This window comes from Entelurus aequoreus, linkage group LG06, assembly GCF_033978785.1.
Source record: "Entelurus aequoreus isolate RoL-2023_Sb linkage group LG06, RoL_Eaeq_v1.1, whole genome shotgun sequence".
Lineage (NCBI taxonomy): Eukaryota > Metazoa > Chordata > Actinopteri > Syngnathiformes > Syngnathidae > Entelurus > Entelurus aequoreus.
This window is the reverse complement of record NC_084736.1, coordinates 2,185,407-2,210,267: the sequence shown is the minus strand read 5'-3', so window position 1 is coordinate 2,210,267 and position 24,861 is coordinate 2,185,407. Positions and strand designations below refer to the sequence as shown.

At 40.7% G+C, this 24,861-nt stretch overlaps 1 protein-coding gene across 2 annotated transcripts; it reads left to right on the top strand.

Moving 5' to 3' along the window:
• The first annotated feature begins 578 nt into the window (after positions 1-578).
• Positions 579-24,099, top strand: slc27a1a (solute carrier family 27 member 1a). Of its 2 annotated transcripts, XM_062049786.1 has the most exons (13): positions 579-948; positions 4,813-4,980; positions 7,892-8,286; positions 8,355-8,522; positions 11,729-11,798; positions 14,048-14,139; positions 14,219-14,328; positions 17,282-17,491; positions 17,557-17,683; positions 17,753-17,890; positions 17,966-18,130; positions 22,786-22,932; positions 23,003-24,099. In XM_062049786.1, the coding sequence occupies exons 2-13, from the start codon at positions 4,814-4,816 to the stop codon at positions 23,158-23,160; spliced, it is 1,947 nt and encodes a 648-aa protein (XP_061905770.1). In that variant the 5' UTR covers positions 579-948; position 4,813; the 3' UTR covers positions 23,161-24,099. The 2 variants fall into 2 exon arrangements, with proteins under 2 accessions (XP_061905770.1, XP_061905771.1); XM_062049787.1 differs by lacking the exon at positions 4,813-4,980.
• Positions 24,100-24,861: the final 762 nt, after the last annotated feature.

Here is a 24,861-nt window from a genome sequence, read left to right as displayed (position 1 = left end):
AAGAGTCCCCACCACTCCCAAAATTACGATGATGATTAAAGTAGTCACTTTTAGCTTTTTTTCAGTTGACTTGATTGATGGATTGAGACTTTTATTAGTAGATTGTACAGTACAGTACATATTCCGTACAATTGACCACTAAATGGTAACACCCGAATACGTTTTTCAACTTGTTTAAGTCGGGGTCCACGTTAATCAATTCATGGTTAAACTTGGTACTAGTTGTAAATATAAGATGTCTAATTGGGGTTTACTTGCAAGTGATTAATGTTAGTACTTGAGCCAAAGTCAAAAGGATCACATCAGTGAGGAACTAACTCGAAGCCATGAAATAAAGCTAAGCTTGATAGTAGCAGTAGTAGTCAAACGTGGATGTTTCAGAGGATGCATTTACGTAACATTTGATTTAGTAATCTGTGCCACTAGCAACATTGTCACAGCAACCTCCTGCAGGTCTGCTGTGAAGGTAAAGGGGCGGTACCGATATCATCCAATGGGAATGTCGCTACGCTTGACGGGCAGGTCGCTGGACTACTAGCCGCGCTCCTTTGTGTGAGTCACGTGATGCGTGGGCGGGGCCTGGTTGGCGACATCTCTGTTCAACATGGAGTACGGAGAAGAAAAGGCAGCGCCACCCTAAACTTCTCCATTCAATTCAAATGTCTTCAAGTTTGTGCTCACAAAAACCGCGGAGTCACACTTGGAAATGCCACAATCCTCGGACGTCATTAGAGTGCCTGTATTTTTATTTTATTTATTTATATATATTTTTTCCCAGCAAGCTTGCTAACCGGCGGGCAGCAGCAAAAGAAAGTGCTAGAAGAACTTCCAACAACAACTTCACATTCGAATAATCGATAGGAGGAGGCGGAAGTGACTTCCGCTCAACTTGTGGGGTAACACGTGAGGTTACGAGGTGAAAGGTGACGCCAGGTTTGTTTACTTAAGGTAAGTTGACTCCATGCTTAGCTTAAACATGCTAATTGTGCTTAGCTTGGCCAATATTTAGTATTTCTTCCAGCAATGAAGTTAAATGTAGAAAATGGACATGCAAAATGAATCCCTAGGCCAGGAGTCGGCAACCTAATTACCACACAAAGAGACATTTTGACCAGTTTCACTAATTAAAGAAAACAATGGGAGCCACAAAACTTTTGAAATTTAAAATTAAATAAAACTGCATACAAAGTTTTTTGTTGCTTTGTGCTATGTATAAACCAGACACGCGGCCCCACCTTAATATGCAAATGTCATGTTAGTGCGGCCCGCGACTTTTAAATGAATGTGTTTGACAGCATCATACTTGACAGCATCATACTTGACAGCATCATACTTGACAGCATCATACTTCACAACCCTCCCGAGTTTTCCGGGAGACTCCCGACTTTTGGGACAATTATTCTCTCCAACGTCTGCTGGTTTACACCCAAACAACAATAATAATAAGGGCGTGCCGCGATGGCACAGCATTTAACGCCCTCTACAACCTGTACTAACAGCATTTAACGCCCTCTACACCCTCTACAACCTGTACTAACAGCATTTAACGCCCTCTACACCCTCTACAACCTGTACTAACAGCATTTAACGCCCTCTACACCCTCTACAACCTGTACTAACAGCATTTAACGCCCTCTACACCCTCTACAACCTGTACTAACAGCATTTAACGCCCTCTACACCCTCTACAACCTGTACTAACAGCATTTAACGCCCTCTACACCCTCTACAACCTGTACTAACAGCATTTAACGCCCTCTACACCCTCTACAACCTGTACTAACAGCATTTAACGCCCTCTACACCCTCTACAACCTGTACTAACAGCATTTAACACCCTCTACAACCTGTACTAACAGCATTTAACACCCTCTACAACCTGTACTAACAGCATTTAACACCCTCTACAACCTGTACTAACAGCATTTAACACCCTCTACAACCTGTACTAACAGCATTTAACGCCCTCTACACCCTCTACAACCTGTACTAACAGCATTTAACGCCCTCTACACCCTCTACAACCTGTACTAACAGCATTTAACGCCCTCTACAACCTGTACTAACAGCATTTAACGCCCTCTACACCCTCTACAACCTGTACTAACAGCATTTAACGCCCTCTACACCCTCTACAACCTGTACTAACAGCATTTAACGCCCTCTACAACCTGTACTAACAGCATTTAACGCCCTCTACACCCTCTACAACCTGTACTAACAGCATGTCAGCCCAGCCACACGTAAGTGACAGCAAGGCATACTTAGTCAACAGCCATACAGGTCACACTACGGTGGCCGTACAAAACAACTTTAACACTCTTACTAATATGCGCCACACTGTGAACCCACACCAAACAAGAATGACAAACACATTTCGGGAGAACATCCGCACCGTAACACAACATAAACACAACAGAAGAAATACCCAGAATCCCATGCATCCCTAACTCTTCCGGGCTATTTTATACACCCCTGCTACCACCAAACCCCGCCCACCTCAACCGACGCACGGAGGGGGAGAGGGGTTTGGTGGTAGCGGGGTGTATAATGTAGCCCGGAAGAATTAAGGCTGCATGGGATTCTGGGTATTTGTTCTGTTGTGTTTATGTTGTGTTACGGTGCGGATGTTCTCCCGAAATGTGTTTGTCATTCTTGTTTGGTTTTGGTTCACAGTGTGGCGCATATTAGTAAGAGTGTTAAAGTTGTTTTATACGCCCACCGTCAGTGTAACCTGTATGGCTGTTGACCAAGTATGCCCTGCTGTCCCTTACGAGTGCAAGCAGAAGCTGCATACAACATGTGGCTGGGCTGACATGCTGTTTGTAGATGTTGTAGAGGGTGTTCAATGCTGTGACATCGCGGCACACCCTTGTTAGAATAGAATGAAAATCGTAGAATATTTACCCCAGGAAATATCTGGGAGAGCCAGTGAAATCTGGAAGTCTCCCATGAAAATCGGGAGGGTCGGCAGGTATGCAGCTGAGCCGCATCAGAGTGGTCAAAGAGCCGCGGGTTGCCGACCCCTGCCCTAGGTTGACCTCGTATGGTGGTCAAAATTGTACATACACTTGTAAAGAACATCATGTCTTGACTTTACAATCATTTCTTATTTTTTTGTGATGTAGTGATTGGAGCACATACTTGTTGCTCACAAACAACATTCATGAAGTTTGCTTCTTTTATGAATTTATTATGGGTCTACTGAAAATGTGAGGGTCAAAAGTATACATACAGCAATGTTAATATTTGGCCAAACAGCTCCATTTTTGTTTCATCTGACATCACACGGACAAAGATAAATGGTCATACTTGTACAGTGATTTTCTACCTTAAGGTAACTATTTCTACCTTCACACACTGATGGCGGGAGCTGCCATGCAAGGCCCTATCCAGGGTGAAGTGTCTTGCTCAAAGACACAACGGACGTGAGTAGGTTGGTTGAAGCTGGGGATTGAACCAGGAACCCTCAGGTTGCTGGCACGGCCACTCTCCTAACTGCGCCACGCCGTCCCAAGTTAAGACCTTCTGGAGGAAAGTTCTGTGGTCAGATGAAACAAAAATGGAGCTGTTTGGCCACAATACCCAGCAATGTGTTTGGAGGAGAAAAGGTGAGGCCTTTAATCCCAGGAACACCATGCCTACCGTCAAGCACGGTGGTGGTAGTATTATGCTCTGGGCCTGTTTTGCGGTCAATGGAACTGGTAGAGAGTAAATGGGACAATGAAAACATTATTACATTACTTCAAAAAAACTACTATAGATCTTCGTAGTACATTATTTTGTATTGTTTTTCACACAGTACAATATTATCTAAAAGTGTTTTTCCCTTGTTAAATGTTAAAACTGTGCTGTTTTGTAGGAGCCAAACACAGATTAAATTGATTTGAATTAATCCTCCCACCTCCAAAGACATGCACCTGGGGATAGGCCCCTCCCACCTCCAAAGACATGCACCTGGGGATAGGCCCCTCCCACCTCCAAAGACATGCACCTGGGGATAGGTTGATTGGCAACACTAAATTGGCCCTAGTGTGTGAATGTGAGTGTGAATGTTGTCTATCTGCAGCTGAGATAGGCTCCAGCACCCCCCGCGGCCCCAAAAGGGACAAGCGGTAGAAAATGGACGGATGGATGGAAAAAGGAGGATTACCTCCAAATTCTTCAGGACAAGTTAAAATCATCAGCCCGGAGGTTGGGTCTTGTTGGGTGTTCCAACAGGACAATGACCCCAAACAGACCTCAAAAGTGGTAAAGGAATGGCTAAATCAGGCTAGAATGAAGGTTTTAGAATGGCCTTACCAAAGTCCTGACTTAAAGGTGTGGACAATGCTGAAGAAACAAGTCCATGTGAGAAAAGCAACACATTTAGCTGAACTGCAGCAATTTAGTGGTCAAGTGGTCAAGCAGAAGCTTGTGGATGGCTACCAAAAGCGCCTTATTGCAGGTCAACTTGCCAAGGAAGCAAATATTAACATTGCTGTATGTATACTTTTCACCCTCACATTTTCAGTAGAGCCATAATAAATTCATAAAAGAAGCAAACTTCATGAATGTTGTTTGTGAGCAACAAGTATGTGCTTCAATCACTACATCACAAAAAAATAAGAGTTGTAGAAATAGATAGATAGATAGTTCTTTATTGATTCCTTCAGGAAAGTTTAAAATGATTGTAAAGTCAAGACAGCCATGACATGATGTTCTTTACAAGTGTATGTACACTTTTGACCAGGACTGTATATTCAACTTTACATGTGCCATATTTTCTTATGGTGTACATTAATGTGAGCTCATTATTGCATGTATTTGTAGAATGCAGAATGTGGCAAGTGTGTCCGCCTCCCTGGGCTCCATGGGGCTGCTGCGTCTGTGCGGGGTGTCCTGGCCATGGTCGCTGGCAGCTGGACTCTGCATGTATTTGGGCACAACGAGCTGGAAGTACTTTTACATAGCGGCGAGGACTGCCAAGAGAGACCTCATGTAAGCCAAACCGTCACAAAAAAAGTCGCCAAAGAGACCAAACAGGTCTCGCAGATAAAGTATTTTCAACAGGCGACTCGGGGGCCCAATCTGGTTCATCCTGTTGGAGCTCAGTTTAAAATTTGGGAGTGGCTAATCTTGGTATTTAAACACAACAGTGTGGTCTTTCACAACAACTCTTAGAGGCTCTGCAAAGGTACTGCGGGGGTCAGGAAATATTTGGTTAATTGGCCTTTAAAAGAAAGTTTTTTTCTTTTCCCCCAGCAATTTTTTTGCACAAATTTTCATGTCTGTAAATACGCGTTAACATCGATCCAACTCGCGTTTCTACACAGTTCTACAGCTACAGTACAGTAACGTCACTTTTTAGTGAACTTTACAGACTTCATTATGTCTCCCATGCAGCAGTGTGACATGGAAGGGAAAATGAATATCATAAAAAGCTCAGAGATAATAAAACCGCTACCAATATTAGTCACGCATTTGTACGAGGGTTGTACGGTATACAGGTACTAGTATAGTATCCCAGTACTAATCAATCAAAAACCGTATAATACTCTGTTTGAAAAGTACTGGTTCCCGGGCATGACGGCGCGTCGTCGTCACGTCATGACATTGCTGGTTTTACAAGCAGAGGAGCATGTTCGGCAGTGCACACACACAGAGTACTTACAAGCAGACAGAAAAGGGAGAATGGATGCATTTTGGTGTAAAAAGTCAAGATAAAGGTGAAGTTATAACACTGAAACACCCTCAGGAAGAGCTGCTTTAACACATGCAGCTAACATCCATCCACAGTGTTTTAGCTACTTCTAAATCACTAATCCTGGTCTCCATGGTGAACAATAAAGTAAGTTTCTTACAAGTATCATTATCACTGCAGGACGAGTAATAGCTAAACATGCTTCACTACACAGCGTAGGAGGATACAATCGCTCACCACCGTCACAATGTAAACAAACGCCATGGGTGGATCTACACCTGACATCCACTGTAATGATACCAAGTACAGGGGCATATCTAATCAATACTACTATGATTACATGAATATTTTTTATTGTCACAAAATCTTTTTTCCTTTTTTTAAAAATTCATATTATATCGAGATAGGCTCCAGCGCCCCCCGCGACCCCGAAGGGAATAAGCGGTAGAAAATGGATGGATGGATTCATAAACTCAGTAAATACATCCCTGGACACATGAGGACTTTGAATATGACCAATGTATGATCCTGTAACTACTTGGTATCACATCCATACCTAAATGTGTGGTATCATCCAAAACTAATGTCAAGTATCAAAGAAGAGAAGAATAAGTGATTATTACATTTGAACAGAAGTGTAGATAGAACATGTTAAAAGAGAAAATAAGCAGATATTAACAGTAAATAAACAAGTAGATTAATAATTCCTTTTTACAGTTTGTCCCTCATAATGTGTACAAAATAATAGGTGTATAAATGACACAATATGTTACTGCATACGTCAGCAGACTAATTAGGAGTCTTTGTTTGTTTACTTACTACTAAAAGACAAGTTGTCTAGTATGTTCAACATTTTATTTAAAGACTAAACGACAATAATAAACATATATTTCGTGTACACTAACATTTTTTGTTCAAATAAAGACAATAATGCCATTTTTTGTGGTGGCCTTTATTTAGAAAAGTATCAAAATACATTTTGGTACCGGTACCAAAATATTGGTATGGGGAGAACCCTAATTTGTAACCTATTTCTTAACCATTGCGACCATGATCGTCATTAAAGGGGCTGTTACCAACTTCACAACTCCATATTTTTCACAATTACTAATTATATTAAATAAAAATTGCTAATTAGTCTGAGGAGTTTGTTTTGTGATATAGACAATCTTTGATTAGCATTTTTGCAATAAGTTTTTAAATACACCATTTCAAACAATCGCCAAAGTAAACTTCAGCTTTATAATGTGCTAGTGGCGTCCTCAAAAACAGAAAAACATTTATATATCCTCAAAATGACAAAACTGCTCAGCTGTTTTTAGCGGCATATTAAAAAAAAAATCTTATGAAAACTCTTAGTCAAAGATCTATTTGAGGATTTTTAGAAAAAAAGCTCATCAAAGATCAAGACCAAAATATATTTCACACTAGTTCAATTCAAAATGAAACATGACACCTTATAGATTTTCCCTACCAGGTGGTGCCACTAGAGGGGTGTATTTAGCTTAACTATGAGCAAGTCATTGGATGAATCCTCAACACAACACTTGCACGGCATATATGGCATCTGTAAAGCTGACGTGGAATTAGAAGACAGCATTTGTGTGCAAAACGTCTGCTTAACACGCAATTTAAAATTTGAGTCAAAAATAAGTCCAAAAAGAGTTGATTTAACCCATGTGGAACATTGCCTGGGACTCTCTGTGGTTAAGTAAATGAATGCCCTAAGACCGCTGTATGATGAAGTTCTACAGTACAGGCCAAAAGTTTGGACACACCTTCTCATTCAATGTGTTTTCTTTATTTTCATGACTATTTACATTGTAGATTGTCACTGAAGCCAAGGCATCCAAACTATAACACCTGTGAAGTGAAAATCTCTTGAAGCTCATGGAGAGAATGCCAAGAGTGTGCAAAGGGTGGCTATTTTGAAGAAACTAGAATAAAAAACCTTTTTTTTGTTAAGTACATAACTCCACATGTGTTCATTCATAGTTTTGATGTGACAATCTACAATGTAAATAGTCATGAAAACAAAGATTGAATGAGGAGAAGGTGTGTCCAAACTTTTGGCCTGTACTGTATATCACAAGTAGTTGTATACAGTGCCAATCAAGTACATTATTACTTTGCAATGGCAGAATTCATAACACATTTCTTCATTTGAACATCCGCTAATGTTTACAGTCTTCTCTGTGTCCTCCCCAGTGGTCTGTATGTGCTGCTCAGAGTAAGGCTGTCCTTGTGGCGCTTCATGCGCAACGGAAGCAACGTACCCTCCATTTTCTCAGAAACTGTGAAGCGCAACCCACACAAGATTGCGCTGATCTACGAGGCCACGGGGGAAACGTGGACCTTCACCCAGCTAGATCATCTGTCTAACTCGGTGGCCAACTGGGCCAGACATCAGGGCTGGATCTCGGGGGACGTGGTGGCCCTCTTCATGGAGAGTCGGCCGCTGCAAGTGGCGCTCTGGCTGGGCCTGGCCAAGGTCGGGGTGGAAGCTGCTCTAATCAACTTCAACCTCCGCCGCGACTCCCTCCTACACTGTGTCGGGGTGTCCAGGTCTCGAGCTATTGTGTTTGGAGCTGAGCTTGCAGATGGTAAAAAACCTTGTGTTGGTATTCTAACACTCAAAATATTCATTTATTGCATCTTCTTTTCTCTTTAGCCATGTTGGAGGTCAGTTCCTCCCTCGGTCAGTCCATGGTGCGGTTTTGTACCGGAGACCTAGACGTTCATCAGCTGGCCTACCTAGTTGCGACACCCCTGGATCCCATTTTAGCGTCTATGCCGGGGTACACCTCTTCCGCTTGTATCCTCCAGAAAAGCATGAGCGGTGAGTAGAGATACATTTTTAGTATTGCTTTTAGGGATGGGTACCGTTCACGTTTGAATCTATACAGTACCGCTTCCTGGTACCTGGGAATTGGAGTACCGATTTTCGGTACTTTTGTGTGTGTTCATGTGGTAAAAAATGTATTTGTGTGATAATGAAATCTTAAAATGTTTGAATTTAACATATGTATTTCTCTTTATCGATCGATCATCAAATATTTCAAAACAATATCCAATTATTTGTATAGTAACATGTTTGCAATTGTTTTGCAACTTTCTTCAAGATAAAAACACATACTGTAACTACAACAATGCAGTGTTGTTTTCTTAGTACTGCACAAAATATATTCCATATATCGCCCAGCCCTAATTTATAGATTAGGCTTTTTCTCTGTAGCAGGCGTATAGGATGATGGTGTCGCTGTTATCAAATGTCACCAAATGTTAACGCCATTTCTTCCCCCGTGTTGTTGGCTGCAGCCGAGTCACTAAAGGTGCCAAATGCAGGAGTTGCAGCCGTACATGGAACTTGGCTGCATGAGAAAAAACTTGTGTTTAACCAAGTGCTTCCTCAGATTGGAAGTATTCCCGCCACTTGCCTTGATGTTTACATCACAAATACTGCAGAGAGCGTAATCTGCGTCCCATTTGGAAAAGACCAACCACACTTTAAAGCGTTTTCTACTTGTGATGGTTGGGTTTTTGTCATAGAACATTGATGGTTTGCAAGATTACTTAGAGCATGTCCGTTTCAAATCGCCTGTTTTCCTCTTCAAGTGCTATCAAGTACTCGCCACTCGCAAGTGCTGATTCAAACAGACGTGACGTCACGCGCAGCCCAGGCACCAAAACATGGCACCGCTGGATTTTACATGAATCGATGCTTAGTAGTACTGGTTGGTTTAGGTCTGTGCCAAAAGAAAATACTGGATCCGGTGCCTATCCCTAATTGCTTTAATGTTAATTGAAAATACAGTGTTTTGTACAATGACAGTGTGAATGAAAGTGTTGAATGAACACACACTGTTTTTATCTTAGTATAACCAATACAGAAAAAAAAAATCCAAGTTTATTTAAGTGTGTGAGTATGGGTACCTAATTTGGTAAATGTATATTTTTCGACCGAATTCAATACGTACCATATTTGGATACCTTCGTTCTACGTGACTTCACTTGCGGTTGAAGACTTGGCACCCGGCTTAATCACAGTATTCGTGGCAGTCTGCCTTTAAGTAATGATGCAATTTTCCATGCGAACAAGGCAGGCATGCCTGATATAGCAAGCAATTATTAATAAGGCTCCACTTACTTAGAATGTATTGTTGTGAGTTGTAACAAACATGATAACAGGAAGTGAACACATTAGTAATTGCTATAATTTGGAAAAGTAGTAGTATTATATTATAAGATTTTCTTTTTCCTACTCCTATTCAGACAGGTTGTAAAGAGGAATGAGAATATTTAAATGTTGTGATGAATTAGTTTATGCATGTCCCAAATAAACCAACCAAACACTTTTTCAAATGCGCCAATTCGATGCTAATTTACGTTGAATATGCCGTATATATGCTACCGATTAGCATTAGCCATTTTACATGGTGATTTCAACACCTCCAATGTGGTCATTTGAACAAGCAATTGACCAATATGGTTTTTGCAGGGCCGATACCAATTATTGGTAGTCCAAGAGGCTGAAAAATGTTTGGAGACGATATTTATTTGTCGTAAAAGTTAGCTAAACATAAATAGTATACAGCAGTAAACAGCGGAACAATGCTTTAAGTTGTTTTTTAAGTTTATTGTTTGTTTGTTTTTTAGGATGCCATGACTCATAACACTATATAATTACAATTCACTTCAGTTTACTTTTTTAAACTTTTTTTTTTGTAGGAAACGTCAGACCAGCAGCAACATAATGTTTTATGCAGCACTAATGTTGTGGTTAATTTAGCACACCTTTATTACGTGTGTCTAAAGCTGCGGGTCAGGAGCATCAACATTTGCATTTCAAAGTATGGTAAATCTCCTGGAAAAAATGGTAAAACTGTGGAATTTTTCTACATCATATTAATTTGCCATCTATCCAAATTTATAATTTTTAAAAAAAGTTTATGGTTGAGTTTACAATTTATACATTGTAAGGTTTTCTCGTGAGGAAACCTGAAATAATGCAAACATTTAATAAAAAAAACAAATGTTGGGCTCCTTCATGTAGTTTATAGTTGAGATTTTTTTCAAGATGGCTGACATCATTTTTTCATAAATGTTACAGAAAGTATGGGAATGTGTGAGATGCTACCTGCTCTTCTTTATTTATTTAATAAGTCTCCTATTTGTCAAGATATTTACACAAACTTTGGATTTTTGAGCAATCTTTTCTGTTGTTTTAATGTCTTAACATATTTGGGGAAAATTATTGACAGTGAGAGTAAGTTTTATTCTTAAATGCATAAAAAAAGAATTGGGCTATTGCAAAAAGATAACTTTTGTCATGCAGGGCACGTGCTTGAGCAGTGGTTATTACTATCTACCTCAGTAATTATTTCTATTTTTTGAATACTGTTATCATATGTGTATACATTATATCTGCTGGTGTAGTTCTGTTGTGTATTAAGTACACTACTTACAATATAAACACATTGTAGGACTCAAAAAACAAGACTGACCCTTTCAACTTAATGGCAAAGACTACTTCCTGATTAGGACAATGCACCGAGGACAAACTGAAATGAATGAATGAATACATGCAAATGATACTCAGTCAGAAGTGTAAGAAAACAATTGAAGAGCATTATTATTATTATTATCAACTCGCTGTTAAATTAAAAAAATAAATACATATATTACCACATAACACACACAAAAATACAGAAAATTGGTAATGTTAAGTACTGGGAATCTGTACCGTATGGCTTCAACTGCAAAATGTACCAATCCCTAGTTGCAGCATAGACTTACAGATCAGTTTTAAGTGGAATGCGCACATTTATTTTTTATATTACTCATATTATTTATTGTTTCTATCTGTGTTTAGTATTGTGTATATATTTATACTATCACTTATAATATTTTGCATATATTATTTTTAATAATGTAATATTTTATTTTAATTTCTGTTGCATACTTATCATTCATTTTTTATATATTGTTTCATTTACAATGATTATTTTTGATGTGTAACTAGATGCTCTGTTGTCTCCTCTGCAGATCGTTTGTTTTACATATACACCTCTGGCACCACAGGGATGCCCAAGGCGGCTATTGTTGTGCATAGTCGGTACGGTACCCCTCACTAAATGTTTTTTCATACAAATATATTTATATCATACATGTATGTGTGTGCGCGTGTGTAATATATATATATATATATATATAGTAAAAAACACAGGATATTTCATCCCTACAAGCCTGTTCCTGCAAAACAGCCTTGTGAGGATAAAATGACCTGTATGAAACAGGCTTGTCGGGATGATATACCCTCTGTTTTTTCTGACCTAACGTGTGTGTGTGTGTATATATATATATATATAGTTGGGGCGGCATAGCTCGGTTGGTAGAGTGGCCGTGCCAGCAACTTGAGGGTTCCAGGTTCGATTCTCGCTTTCGCCATCCTGGTCACTGCCGTTGTGTCTTTGGGCAAGACACTTTGCCCACCTGCTCCCAGTGCCACCCACACTGGTTTAAATGTAACTTAGATATTGGCTTTCACTATGTAAAGCACTTTGAGTCAGTAGAAAAAAGTGCTATATAAATATAATTCCCTTCAGCATGCGACTGTGAATTGTTCTTGTTTGCGGATGACTCTGCCCTGCTGGTATCAGACAAGGACAAGTCACAGGTGGAGAAAATCCTCAGTGCTGAACTGTGTAGAACTTGCACCTGGCTCGCTGACAACAAGCTATCCATACACTTGGGTAAAACGGAATCCATCCTGTTTGGGTCTCACATCAATCTCAAGAAAGTCAGTGACTTCACTATAAAAGTGGGTGACATTGTTATCACCAGGAAAGATGAGGTCACCTACCTAGGTTCCATTCTAGAGGCTAACCTTTCCTGTGATAAAATGGCAACCAAGGTAATCAAAAAGGTCAACCAACGAACGAGATTTCTCTACAGAATCTCCTCTCTGGTCAACAAAAGCACCATGAGGATTCTGGCGGGAACTCTCGTTCAACCCTTTTTCCATTACGCATGCACCTCCTGGTACCCTAGCACCTCCAAAACCCTCAAATCTAAACTCCAAACATCTCAGAACAAGCTAGTCAGATTACTTCTAGACCTCCACCCCAGATCACACCTCACTCCTACCCACTTCTCTAAAGTGGGCTGGCTCAAGGTGGAGGACAGAGTTAAACAACTTGCACTGAGCCTAGTCTATAAAATCCACTACACCTCCCTGATACCGAAGTACATGTCAAACTACTTCCTTAACGTAAATGACCGCCATAACCACAACACCAGGGGGAGCTCCACTAACCACGTTAAACCCAGATTCCGAACTAACAAAGGTCTTAACTCATTCTCTTTCTATGCCACATCAATGTGGAATGCACTCCCAACAGGTGTAAAAGAAAGGGCATCTCTATCCTCCTTCAAAACCGCACTAAAAGTTCACCTCCAGGCAACTACAACCCTAAACTAACACCCTCCATTTCTCTGATGATGCAATTGTTGATGACTTAAGTGTTGATATCAACCAAACCTAACCCCCCCTCCCCTCCACATCCCACACCCCACATTGTAAATAATGTAGATAATTAAATGTATACACTCTGATGATTATCTTGTGTGATGACTGTATTATGATGATAGTATATATCTGTATCATGAATCAATTTAAGTGGACCCCGACTTAAACAAGTTGAATGACTTATTGGGGTGTTACCATTTAGTGGTCAATTGTACGGAATATGTACTGTACTGTGCAATCTACTAATAAAAGTTTCAATCAATCAATTCACTTCACATATATATATATATATATATATATATATATATATATATATATATATATACATATATATATATATGTATATATACATACATATATATATATATATACATATATATATACATATATATATATATATATACATATATATATATATATATGTATATATATACATATATATATATATATATGTATATATATATATATATGTGTATATATATATATATGTATGTATATATATATATGTATGTATATATATATATGTGTGTATATATATATATAAATATATATGCGTGTGTGTATATATACATGTGTATATATATATATGTATGCATGTACACACACATGTACATGCATATATATATATATATATATATATATATATATATTTTTATATATATGCATGTACACACACATGTACATGCATATATATATATATATATATATATATATATATATATATATATATATATATATATATATATGCATGTACACACACATGTACTGTACATGCATAAAAGAAAGCTCCACATGTATCCATACACTGAGAATGTTTGCTTGTTTCCACCACACAGGTATTACAGGATCGCCGCATTCGGCTACTATGCTTTTGGCATGTGCCCAGAGGACGTCATGTACGACTGTCTTCCTCTGTATCACTCTGCAGGTTTTTTTTTCTTTCACCTCTTTGTTTCCCACGACTAAACAGAGCAACTGGTGTATTAATGAACTTTTCTGTGTGCCAGGTAATATCATGGGCGTGGGCCAATGTCTGATGCACGGTCTCACTGTTGTAGTGAAGAAGAAATTCTCAGCAAGCCGCTTCTGGGATGACTGCATCAAATACAATTGCACAGTAAGCAACTTAGCGTCAGTGTTGGGAAACATTTGTGTTGAAAAGTAATTTACTATAGTTACTTTTTTTTAAAAAGTATATCGGCCCAATATTAGCAAAAACAAAAAGTATCGGATGATATGGACTCGCATGTCAAATCAAGTCTGATAAAAGCTCCGATACAAGCAGTCCTGCAGCGTGTTTATGTTGTGTCAAGTTGGACAACCATCCATCCATCCATTTTCAACCACTTGTCCCTTTTTGGGGTCAACCACTTAACATCTAAATGTATTCCAATATGCACATAAGGTTGTTCTTTTCTTGTATTTTTAGTGAAGTCATTTACAAAAGGTAAACATGCTTGCAGCTACTGTACACAGCAGCTGAGTATACAATAGCACACACGCCAGACATATGTAATAAGTGTCCTTAATTGAATCTAAAACACGTCATTTGTCAATTACACAAGTATAAAATAATTGTAGTTGCATATTACTTACAGATACAAAGTGTCCAAGGCAGAAGCTTGTTGAAATGTATTGAGTAACAAATGTGTGTGCATCATGAGTCATGCGCTAAACAGGCTTGTAGGGACGGTATTTTTATGATTTTCCAATACAGTTAGTAACACTTCACCTTCTAGGTGATATACTGTATGTGGTTCCATCTTCTGCATTCATGTTCCACAAAACATTGACTACATTATTTGTTTTGGAATGAAGAGGCTGAGGTTTGAGCAACACAGCAGGAACCTCATTGAGGAGTACAATGTTAGCGGTTAGTAAGGATGTATACCGAGTACCGGAAGTTTTTGGTACCGTTTCCTTATTGGTTCGGTCCAGGAGGACTGTTAGGATTCTGGACAAATGATCTGACCTACTCAGTGGCCTAGTGGTTAGAGTGTCCGCCCTGAGATGGGTAGGTTGTGAGTTCAAACCCCGGCCAAGTCATACCAAAGACTATAAAAATGGGAGCCATTACCTCCCTGCTTGGCACTCAGCATCAAGGGTTGGAATTGGGGGTTAAATTGCCTAAAATGATTCCCAGGCGTGGCACCGCTGCTGCCCACTGCTCTCCTCACCTCCCAGGGGGGGCTCAAGGGGATGGGTCAAATGCAGAGGACAAATTTTACCACACCTAGTGTGTGTGTGTGACTATCATTGCTACTTTAACTTTAACTTTATCTAACCAGCCCCCACAATACATTGCAAAATCACGTGGCCTTTGAGCCCTATATAAAAAAATATATATGTTAATTATAATTACCAAAAAAAAAAAATTAATATGTACTGTATAACATTTTTGGCCTTTTTAAAGAAAATATATGCATCATCACTAGGGATGTCCGATAATGGCTTTTTGCCGATATCCGATATTCCGATATTGTCCAACTCTTTAATTACCGATACCGATATCAACCGATACCGATATCAACCGATATATGCAGTCGTGGAATTAACACATTATTATGCCTAATTTGGACAACCATGTATGGTGAAGATAAGGTAGTTTTTTAAAAAAATAATAAAATAAGATAACTAAATTAAAAACATTTTCTTGAATAAAAAAGAAAGTAAAACAATATAAAAACAGTTACATAGAAACTAGTAATTAATGAAAATGAGTAAAATTAACTGTTAAAGGTTAGTACTATTAGTGGAGCAGCAGCACGCACAATCATGTGTGCTTACGGACTGTATCCCTTGCAGACTGTATTGATATATATTGATATATAATGTAGGAACCATTGATTGATGTATTGAGACTTTTATTAGTAGGTTGCACAGTGAAGTACATATTACGTACAATTGACCACTAAATGGTAACACCCGAATAAGTTTTTCAACTTGTTTAAGTCGGGGTCCACTTAAATTGATTCATGATACAGATATATACTATCATATATACTATCATCATAATACAGTCATCACATAAGATAATCACATTGAATTATTTACATTATTTACAATCAGGGGTGTGGAGGGGGGGGGGGATATGGACATCAAGTAGTGGACATAGAGAGAGAGAGAGAGAGATCAGAAGGCATAAGAAAAAGAAAAAGTATCTGCATTTGATTGTTTACATTTGATTATTAGCAATCCGGGGAGGGTGTTAGTTTAGGGTTGTAGCTGCCTGGAGGTGAACTTTTATTGCGGTTTTGAAGGAGGATAGAGATGCCCTTTCTTTTATACCTGTTGGGAGTGCATTCCACATTGATGTGGCATAGAAAGAGAATGAGTTAAGACCTTTGTTAGTTGGGAATCTGGGTTTAACCAGAATATTGATAACAGAAAGAAATGGGGGGAGGGAGGTTTTTTGGGTTGGTGCACTAATTGTAAGTGTATCTTGTGTTTTTTATGTTGATTTAATAAATAAATAAAAAAACCAAAAAAAAAACCCGATACAGATAATAAAAAAACCCATACCGATAATTTCCGATATTACATTTTAACGCATTTATCGGCCGATAATATCGGCAGGCCGATATTATCGGACATCCCTAATCATCACCAATTATGCAAATGATATGATGTCATATTGGCACCACCCCACACACCTCTAGCCACGCCCCCACTGCCATATGTACTGCAGTATATGGGAAACACTGTATGACTCATTCAGTAGCACACATTTAATATGTCGTCTGTATTACAACAATACTAGAACATTCAAAAAGATAAGCTTTATAAAAATGTATTATTGTGTTTACTTTAGTTACTGGTTATAAAACATTTTCACTCAAATAATCTGTTGTAAAAGTACCGCATCGGGACTCTCAATCGGATCGTAACTGAAGCCAAAGAATCGGAGGCCAAAAATGTTGATCGAGACATGGCTGGTATCGACGTTGTAATTTAAGCAATAGTAATTGATTACAGGAAAATTGTAACATTGTATTCTAAACACTGCATAGCTTGAAAAATGTTGGCGGTATTTGATCATGTGATTATTTCAACATCCTATTTCATCTTAGGTGATCCAGTACATTGGAGAAATATGCCGCTACCTCCTGTCTCAGCCTGTGCGACCGTCGGAAAAGGGCCACAAAGTTCGCCTGGCCGTGGGAAACGGTCTGCGGCCCAGCGTGTGGGAGGCCTTTACCGATCGCTTTGGAGTGAAGAAGATCGGCGAGTTCTACGGCGCCACCGAGTGCAACTGTAGCATCGCCAATTTGGATGGCAAGGTCTGCAATCACATGTGCATTCTTTGCTGATATTGAACTAATGTAACCTCATTTTGCATCTTCAGGTGGGCGCGTGTGGATTTAACAGTCGCATCCTGCCCAACGTCTACCCCATCCGCCTGGTTAGAGTGGACGAGGACACAATGGAGCTGGTCCGGGACAAGCGTGGCCTCTGTGTGCCCTGTCAACCCGGTGACTAATCAGCCACTTAATGATTAATTTGCATGGAAGTTCCTCACCTGACTCCTCCTTGTCTTCCAGGAGAGCCAGGGCTCCTGGTAGGTCGCATCAACCAGCAGGACCCCTTGAGGCGCTTTGACGGCTATGCTAATCATGAAGCTACAAAGAAGAAAATAGCCCATAATGTCTTCAAAAAGGATGATTCGGCGTACTTGTCAGGTTAGCAGTCTTTTGTTGTCTTTTTTTTTTGCTTTGTGGACATATTTATTCATTCCCACCTCCTGTGTGTTCTAGGTGACGTTTTGGTGATGGATGAGCTGGGCTACATGTACTTCCGGGACCGCGGTGGCGACACTTTTCGCTGGCGAGGAGAGAACGTGTCCACCATAGAAGTGGAGGGCATACTCAGCAGCCTCCTGGGTCAGACTGATGTGGCCGTGTACGGCGTGGCAGTGCCAGGTGAGCTCGTACTCGCTGCTGTCATGTTCCCATCATACAGATTTGGGAGGTGGGGGGGTGGGTGGTTAAGGGGGGGGAGTATATTTATAGTTAGAATTCACTGAAAGTCAAGTATTTCTTATATATATATATATATATAAAAATATATATATATATATATATGTATTTTATTATATACATGTAAATAAAATAAATACTTGAATTTCAGTGTTCATCTATTTCCACATATACACACATAACACTCCTCTGTACTCATTGTTGTATTTGAAAGTGCAATGCTTTGCAGCCAGTAGCACAGCCTTTGAAGGAGCATAGGTATGGGCAGTGTAATATTCTGGGTTGGAGTCAATAACCAGGCGAGGTGACGAAGTTACGTCTCTTTACTTCATACTTCAGAACAGACTCCCGCACTTGCCGTCAGGGTGCACAATACAACGTAAACCGTTGGCCAAGCGGACGTGACAACAGGCTGTCCTCACTCAGGTCCGCACGGACCTGGAGGGGGCGTGCCTTAAGTCCGCCTGGAAATCGGGAGAAATTCGGGAGAATTGTTGTCCCGGGAGATATTCGGGAGTCTCCCGGAAAATCTTCTTGCCTTCTTATTGACATCACCAATCTTACGTGTCGTGTACTGACTGTGACAATGCTGACAGATGTTATATTACCCTCTCTTTTATTCATCTACTTGTTCATTTCCTATTAATAGCTGCTCACTTTCTGCTGTAACGTGCTTCCATTTAAACTTCTTAAAATTTACGAAGCACTTTTTGTTGGTGTTGCCTAAAGCTAGCTTAGCGGTTACCTGAGCTATTAGCACACCTGCTCCGAACTTTCTCTCGATGTGTAACATCCTCCAGTGATAATGATACATAAGGAATGCAGATTATATGTCGTAATGGAAGTGATGATGATTAGTTTAGGTGAGTGGCTCCACACCGTGTATGGAGACACACAATTAGCTGCTAGCCGCTTGTCAGCTAAAAAAATACTAAAAAAATGAATAGTGTCAGCCAGAGGGGATCAATGTTTGTAATTGGCATTAAAAAGCATTAATCGGCAATGGCGATCACTTACTGACTTTTTTCCCGGAAATGGTCTGATACTAATTGGTGGGAGATGGATCGGCACCTGTCAGTATTACCCTTTTAACTGCAGAACTCCTTTGCTACCTAAAACTGCAACACCTGCCTTCAGATACCCTCTCCAACAAGCAGGTAGTGAGGATATCTTCCTTCATTGGAAGTTTGGAACTGATGTATCCCACCCTCTCCAACAAGCAGGTAGTGAGTACATCTTCCTTCATTGGAACTGATGTATCCCACCCTCTCCAACAAGCAGGTAGTGAGGACATCTTCCTTCATTGGAACTGATGTATCCCACCCTCTCCAACAAGCAGGTAGTGAGGATATCTTCCTCCATTGGAACTGATGTATCCCACCCTCTCCAACAAGCAGGTAGTGAGGACATCTTCCTCCATTGGAACTGATGTATCCCACCCTCTCCAACAAGCAGGTAGTGAGTACATCTTCCTTCATTGGAACTGATGTATCCCACCCTCTCCAACAAGCAGGTAGTGAGGACATCTTCCTTCATTGGAACTGATGTATCCCACCCTCTCCAACAAGCAGGTAGTGAGGACATCTTCCTGCATTGGAACTGATGTATCCCACCCTCTCCAACAAGCAGGTAGTGAGGACATCTTCCTTCATTGGAACTGATGTATCCCACCCTCTCCAACAAGCAGGTAGTGAGGACATCTTCCTTCATTGGAACTGATGTATCCCACCCTCTCCAACAAGCAGGTAGTGAGGACATCTTCCTTCATTGGAACTGATGTATCCCACCCTCTCCAACAAGCAGGTAGTGAGGACATCTTCCTTCATTGGAACTGATGTATCCCACCCTCTCCAACAAGCAGGTAGTGAGGATATCTTCCTTCATTGGAACTGATGTATCCCACCCTCTCCAACAAGCAGGTAGTGAGGACATCTTCCTCCATTGGAACTGATGTATCCCACCCTCTCCAACAAGCAGGTAGTGAGGATATCTTCCTTCATTGGAACTGATGTATCCCACCCTCTCCAACAAGCAGGTAGTGAGGACATCTTCCTCCATTGGAACTGATGTATCCCACCCTCTCCAACAAGCAGGTAGTGAGGACATCTTCCTCCATTGGAACTGATGTATCCCACCCTCTCCAACAAGCAGGTAGTGAGGACATCTTCCTTCATTGGAACTGATGTATCCCACCCTCTCCAACAAGCAGGTAGTGAGGATATCTTCCTTCATTGGAACTGATGTATCCCACCCTCTCCAACAAGCAGGTAGTGAGGACATCTTCCTTCATTGGAACTGATGTATCCCACCCTCTCCAACAAGCAGGTAGTGAGGACATCTTCCTCCATTGGAACTGATGTATCCCACCCTCTCCAACAAGCAGGTAGTGAGGACATCTTCCTCCATTGGAACTGATGTATCCCACCCTCTCCAACAAGCAGGTAGTGAGGACATCTTCCTCCATTGGAACTGATGTATCCCACCCTCTCCAACAAGCAGGTAGTGAGGACATCTTCCTTCATTGGAACTGATGTATCCCACCCTCTCCAACAAGCAGGTAGTGAGGACATCTTCCTTCATTGGAACTGATGTATCCCACCCTCTCCAACAAGCAGGTAGTGAGGACATCTTCCTTCATTGGAACTGATGTATCCCACCCTCTCCAACAAGCAGGTAGTGAGGACATCTTCCTTCATTGGAACTGATGTATCCCACCCTCTCCAACAAGCAGGTAGTGAGGACATCTTCCTTCATTGGAACTGATGTATCCCACCCTCTCCAACAAGCAGGTAGTGAGGACATCTTCCTTCATTGGAACTGATGTATCCCACCCTCTCCAACAAGCAGGTAGTGAGGACATCTTCCTTCATTGGAACTGATGTATCCCACCCTCTCCAACAAGCAGGTAGTGAGGACATCTTCCTCCATTGGAACTGATGTATCCCACCCTCTCCAACAAGCAGGTAGTGAGGACATCTTCCTCCATTGGAACTGATGTATCCCACCCTCTCCAACAAGCAGGTAGTGAGTACATCTTCCTCCTTTGGAACTGATGTATCCCACCCTCTCCAACAAGCAGGTAGTGAGGACATCTTCCTTCATTGGAACTGATGTATCCCACCCTCTCCAACAAGCAGGTAGTGAGGACATCTTCCTCCATTGGAACTGATGTATCCCACCCTCTCCAACAAGCAGGTAGTGAGGACATCTTCCTCCATTGGAACTGATGTATCCCACCCTCTCCAACAAGCAGGTAGTGAGGACATCTTCCTCCATTGGAACTGATGTATCCCACCCTCTCCAACAAGCAGGTAGTGAGGACATCTTCCTTCATTGGAACTGATGTATCCCACCCTCTCCAACAAGCAGGTAGTGAGGACATCTTCCTTCATTGGAACTGATGTATCCCACCCTCTCCAACAAGCAGGTAGTGAGGACATCTTCCTTCATTGGAACTGATGTATCCCACCCTCTCCAACAAGCAGGTAGTGAGGACATCTTCCTTCATTGGAACTGATGTATCCCACCCTCTCCAACAAGCAGGTAGTGAGGACATCTTCCTCCATTGGAACTGATGTATCCCACCCTCTCCAACAAGCAGGTAGTGAGGACATCTTCCTCCATTGGAACTGATGTATCCCACCCTCTCCAACAAGCAGGTAGTGAGGACATCTTCCTCCATTGGAACTGATGTATCCCACCCTCTCCAACAAGCAGGTAGTGAGGACATCTTCCTCCATTGGAACTGATGTATCCCACCCTCTCCAACAAGCAGGTAGTGAGTACATCTTCCTCCTTTGGAACTGATGTATCCCACCCTCTCCAACAAGCAGGTAGTGAGGACATCTTCCTCCATTGGAACTGATGTATCCCACCCTCTCCAACAAGCAGGTAGTGAGGACATCTTCCTTCATTGGAACTGATGTATCCCACCCTCTCCAACAAGCAGGTAGTGAGTACATCTTCCTTCATTGGAACTGATGTATCCCACCCTCTCCAACAAGCAGGTAGTGAGTACATCTTCCTCCATTGGAACTGATGTATCCCACCCTCTCCAACAAGCAGGTAGTGAGTACATCTTCCTCCTTTGGAACTGATGTATCTCACAAGCTACACAGCCATTTTCAGCTTCTCCCATGTGGACGGAGGTTTTTAGTCCCAAGAGGCAAAACCAAAGGGTACAGATGTAGTTTTGTCCCATCAGCCATCACAGAACTAAATAAGCTTTAGTACCTATTTTTGCCTATATTTATTTTAGTGTAATTTATTCTTTTATTATGGTGTTTTATTCTGGCTTGTCCCAAATCTTATCTGAGTGGGATTTAATATGTTTTATCCTTTTTATGGGGAACTTTGAGTGCATGTACTATTTTGTGATCTGGGCAATGTTTGTGATGTGCTAGGTCTTTGTGTTGCATATCTAAGATGTTCCTTCCTCTCCATGTTTAAGTGGATGTCCTGATCTGCAAACCAAGTTTACCTTCGGGTACTAATAAAGTAACCTAACCTAATTATTGCCTGCTTCCCCCTTTGAGCTAAATAAAGTACAGAAGAAGTGTGAAGTCTTCTAAGCGTCTGCTCCCATGTGTGGTGTTCAGGTGTGGAAGGGAAGGCAGGCATGGCCGCCATTGCAGACGCCGACGGCACTTTTGACTGCAGCATGTTCCTGGAGAGGATTCAGGCAGCGCTCCCGTCGTATGCTCGTCCTGTGTTCCTGCGACTCTCGCCGAGCGTCGATACCACGGGTAACAACTCTTACCTTAAACTGCTGAGTCCTGCATGATGAAATACTGTCTATATATACCACACATGTAGGTACTTTCAAAATCCAGAAAACCAGACTGCAGCGGGAGGGCTTCGACCCCCGCCTCACCAGCGACCGCATCTACTTCTTAAACGCCAAATCTGCGCCTTACGTGGTGGTAGACGAGGAGCTCTACGTCGCCATAGCGGAAGGCCGTGTGCATTTATGACATGAACTACGGTCGCCTGGGTTTACATTCGAGGCCCTAGACGAAGATGAAGTCTTTTCTGCACCACTTGACCAGAGTTTAACGCCTTCAGGGAAACACAGTCGAGGTGACTACTCACTCCTTAGGAAGTACTTTTACACAGTATTCCTCTTTTATTTAACACTGCAGGGATAAGATTTCAATCATTCCCATACAATAAACACCTCCTTCCGTGTAGCGCGGCCTTAGGAGGACAGTATGGTAGCTCGGACCTACCGGCCGGGGACTTCAATGTAGGATTTATTCTTTTAGTTGGATACTCGTATTGTGTGTCAGGGTGAAGCCTCTGCTCAGAGGGTCATAGGTCAAATACTAATAGTTGTTTTCTTTTAATGCAGTGCACAAAATCTAATGTTAATCTAAAAATGTGCCTTATGACTGTGTGTGTGTGTGTGTGTGTGTGTGTGTGTGTGTGTGTGTGTGTGTGTGTGTGTGTGTCTGTGTGTGTGTGTGTGTGTGTTTTGAAGGACTGCTAAAGAAAGTATGGTCACCTTTTTAGCTCTCCTCATATAACACGGGGGCCACATTGCAGTTATGGTTGCCCTCAGAGGGCCACTTGTAACTGGAACTATTTAAATGTAAGTATAATAGACTTATATTATGACTTAATTGCCCGTGCATTTGATTATTAGTATTTTTGAAACCAACAATAGGCAACTATTTTTGAATGTACTGTATTTTGGCAACTAAACATTTTTGAAATATTTTATTGCATTAAATAATGTTAGTTAATAACAAATGCATTTCGCTTATTAAATGACGAAGCCCCTGGGCTCCGAGTTTGACACCTGTAATGTAAATCATTTGAAAATATTCACATAGTTATCACATCATAGATCGGGTTTCTAAAAGATTTTAATATATGGTGACAGATTGTGATTCTCACTCAAATTAAACAATGACATCTTAAAACGAGCCTTGAGTTGTTATTTATATTCATTGATGCACAATCTATGGTGGGAACTTGGTATTCATTTCTAAAAATAGGAATTTGATTATATATTACAGGCGTAAGTATAGACTGCAGTAATTATGTGCAAACTTAAAGATTTGCCAAAATATCCTTCTTCAAATAAAAATGTTATTTGTATATATCATGTGCCTCATATGCTGGGCACAAAAGAAAATATCAAATACATTTTAGGGACATTAACATCTGTGGCTGTAGGCAACCTCCTGCTGTAGTTTGATCGGCCAGCATCCAATAAGTGTTGCACTACATTACAACCCTCATTGTACTGTACACTGACCTCATTATTGCTGGCTACATCTGTATCAGTTCCCAGTACTCAGGGAATCGATACCAGTGGTATTTATTTTTGTTCATTTGTACTGTATATATTCATGTGGTAATACAATACATTTCACATTGTCTTATATGTTGCCTAAGTCAGGAAGTAGTATTTGCCCTTAAGTTATCTTTTGTTGAGCCCTACAAAATATTGAAGTATTGCACTTGTTATACACCAGCTGGTTAATGGTACCGTGCATCTTAGTTGTACTTTCCATTACTGTACCAAATTAGGAACTGGCTATGTAAAATCACTAATGCTGATTAGTAGCATGTCTATCCAAGCTAGCACATGTTGCTTTGTTGGCATGGATAATTGCAACATTACACAGGTTTGCAATGAATATGCCTGATTAGCCACTAAGGGCAGT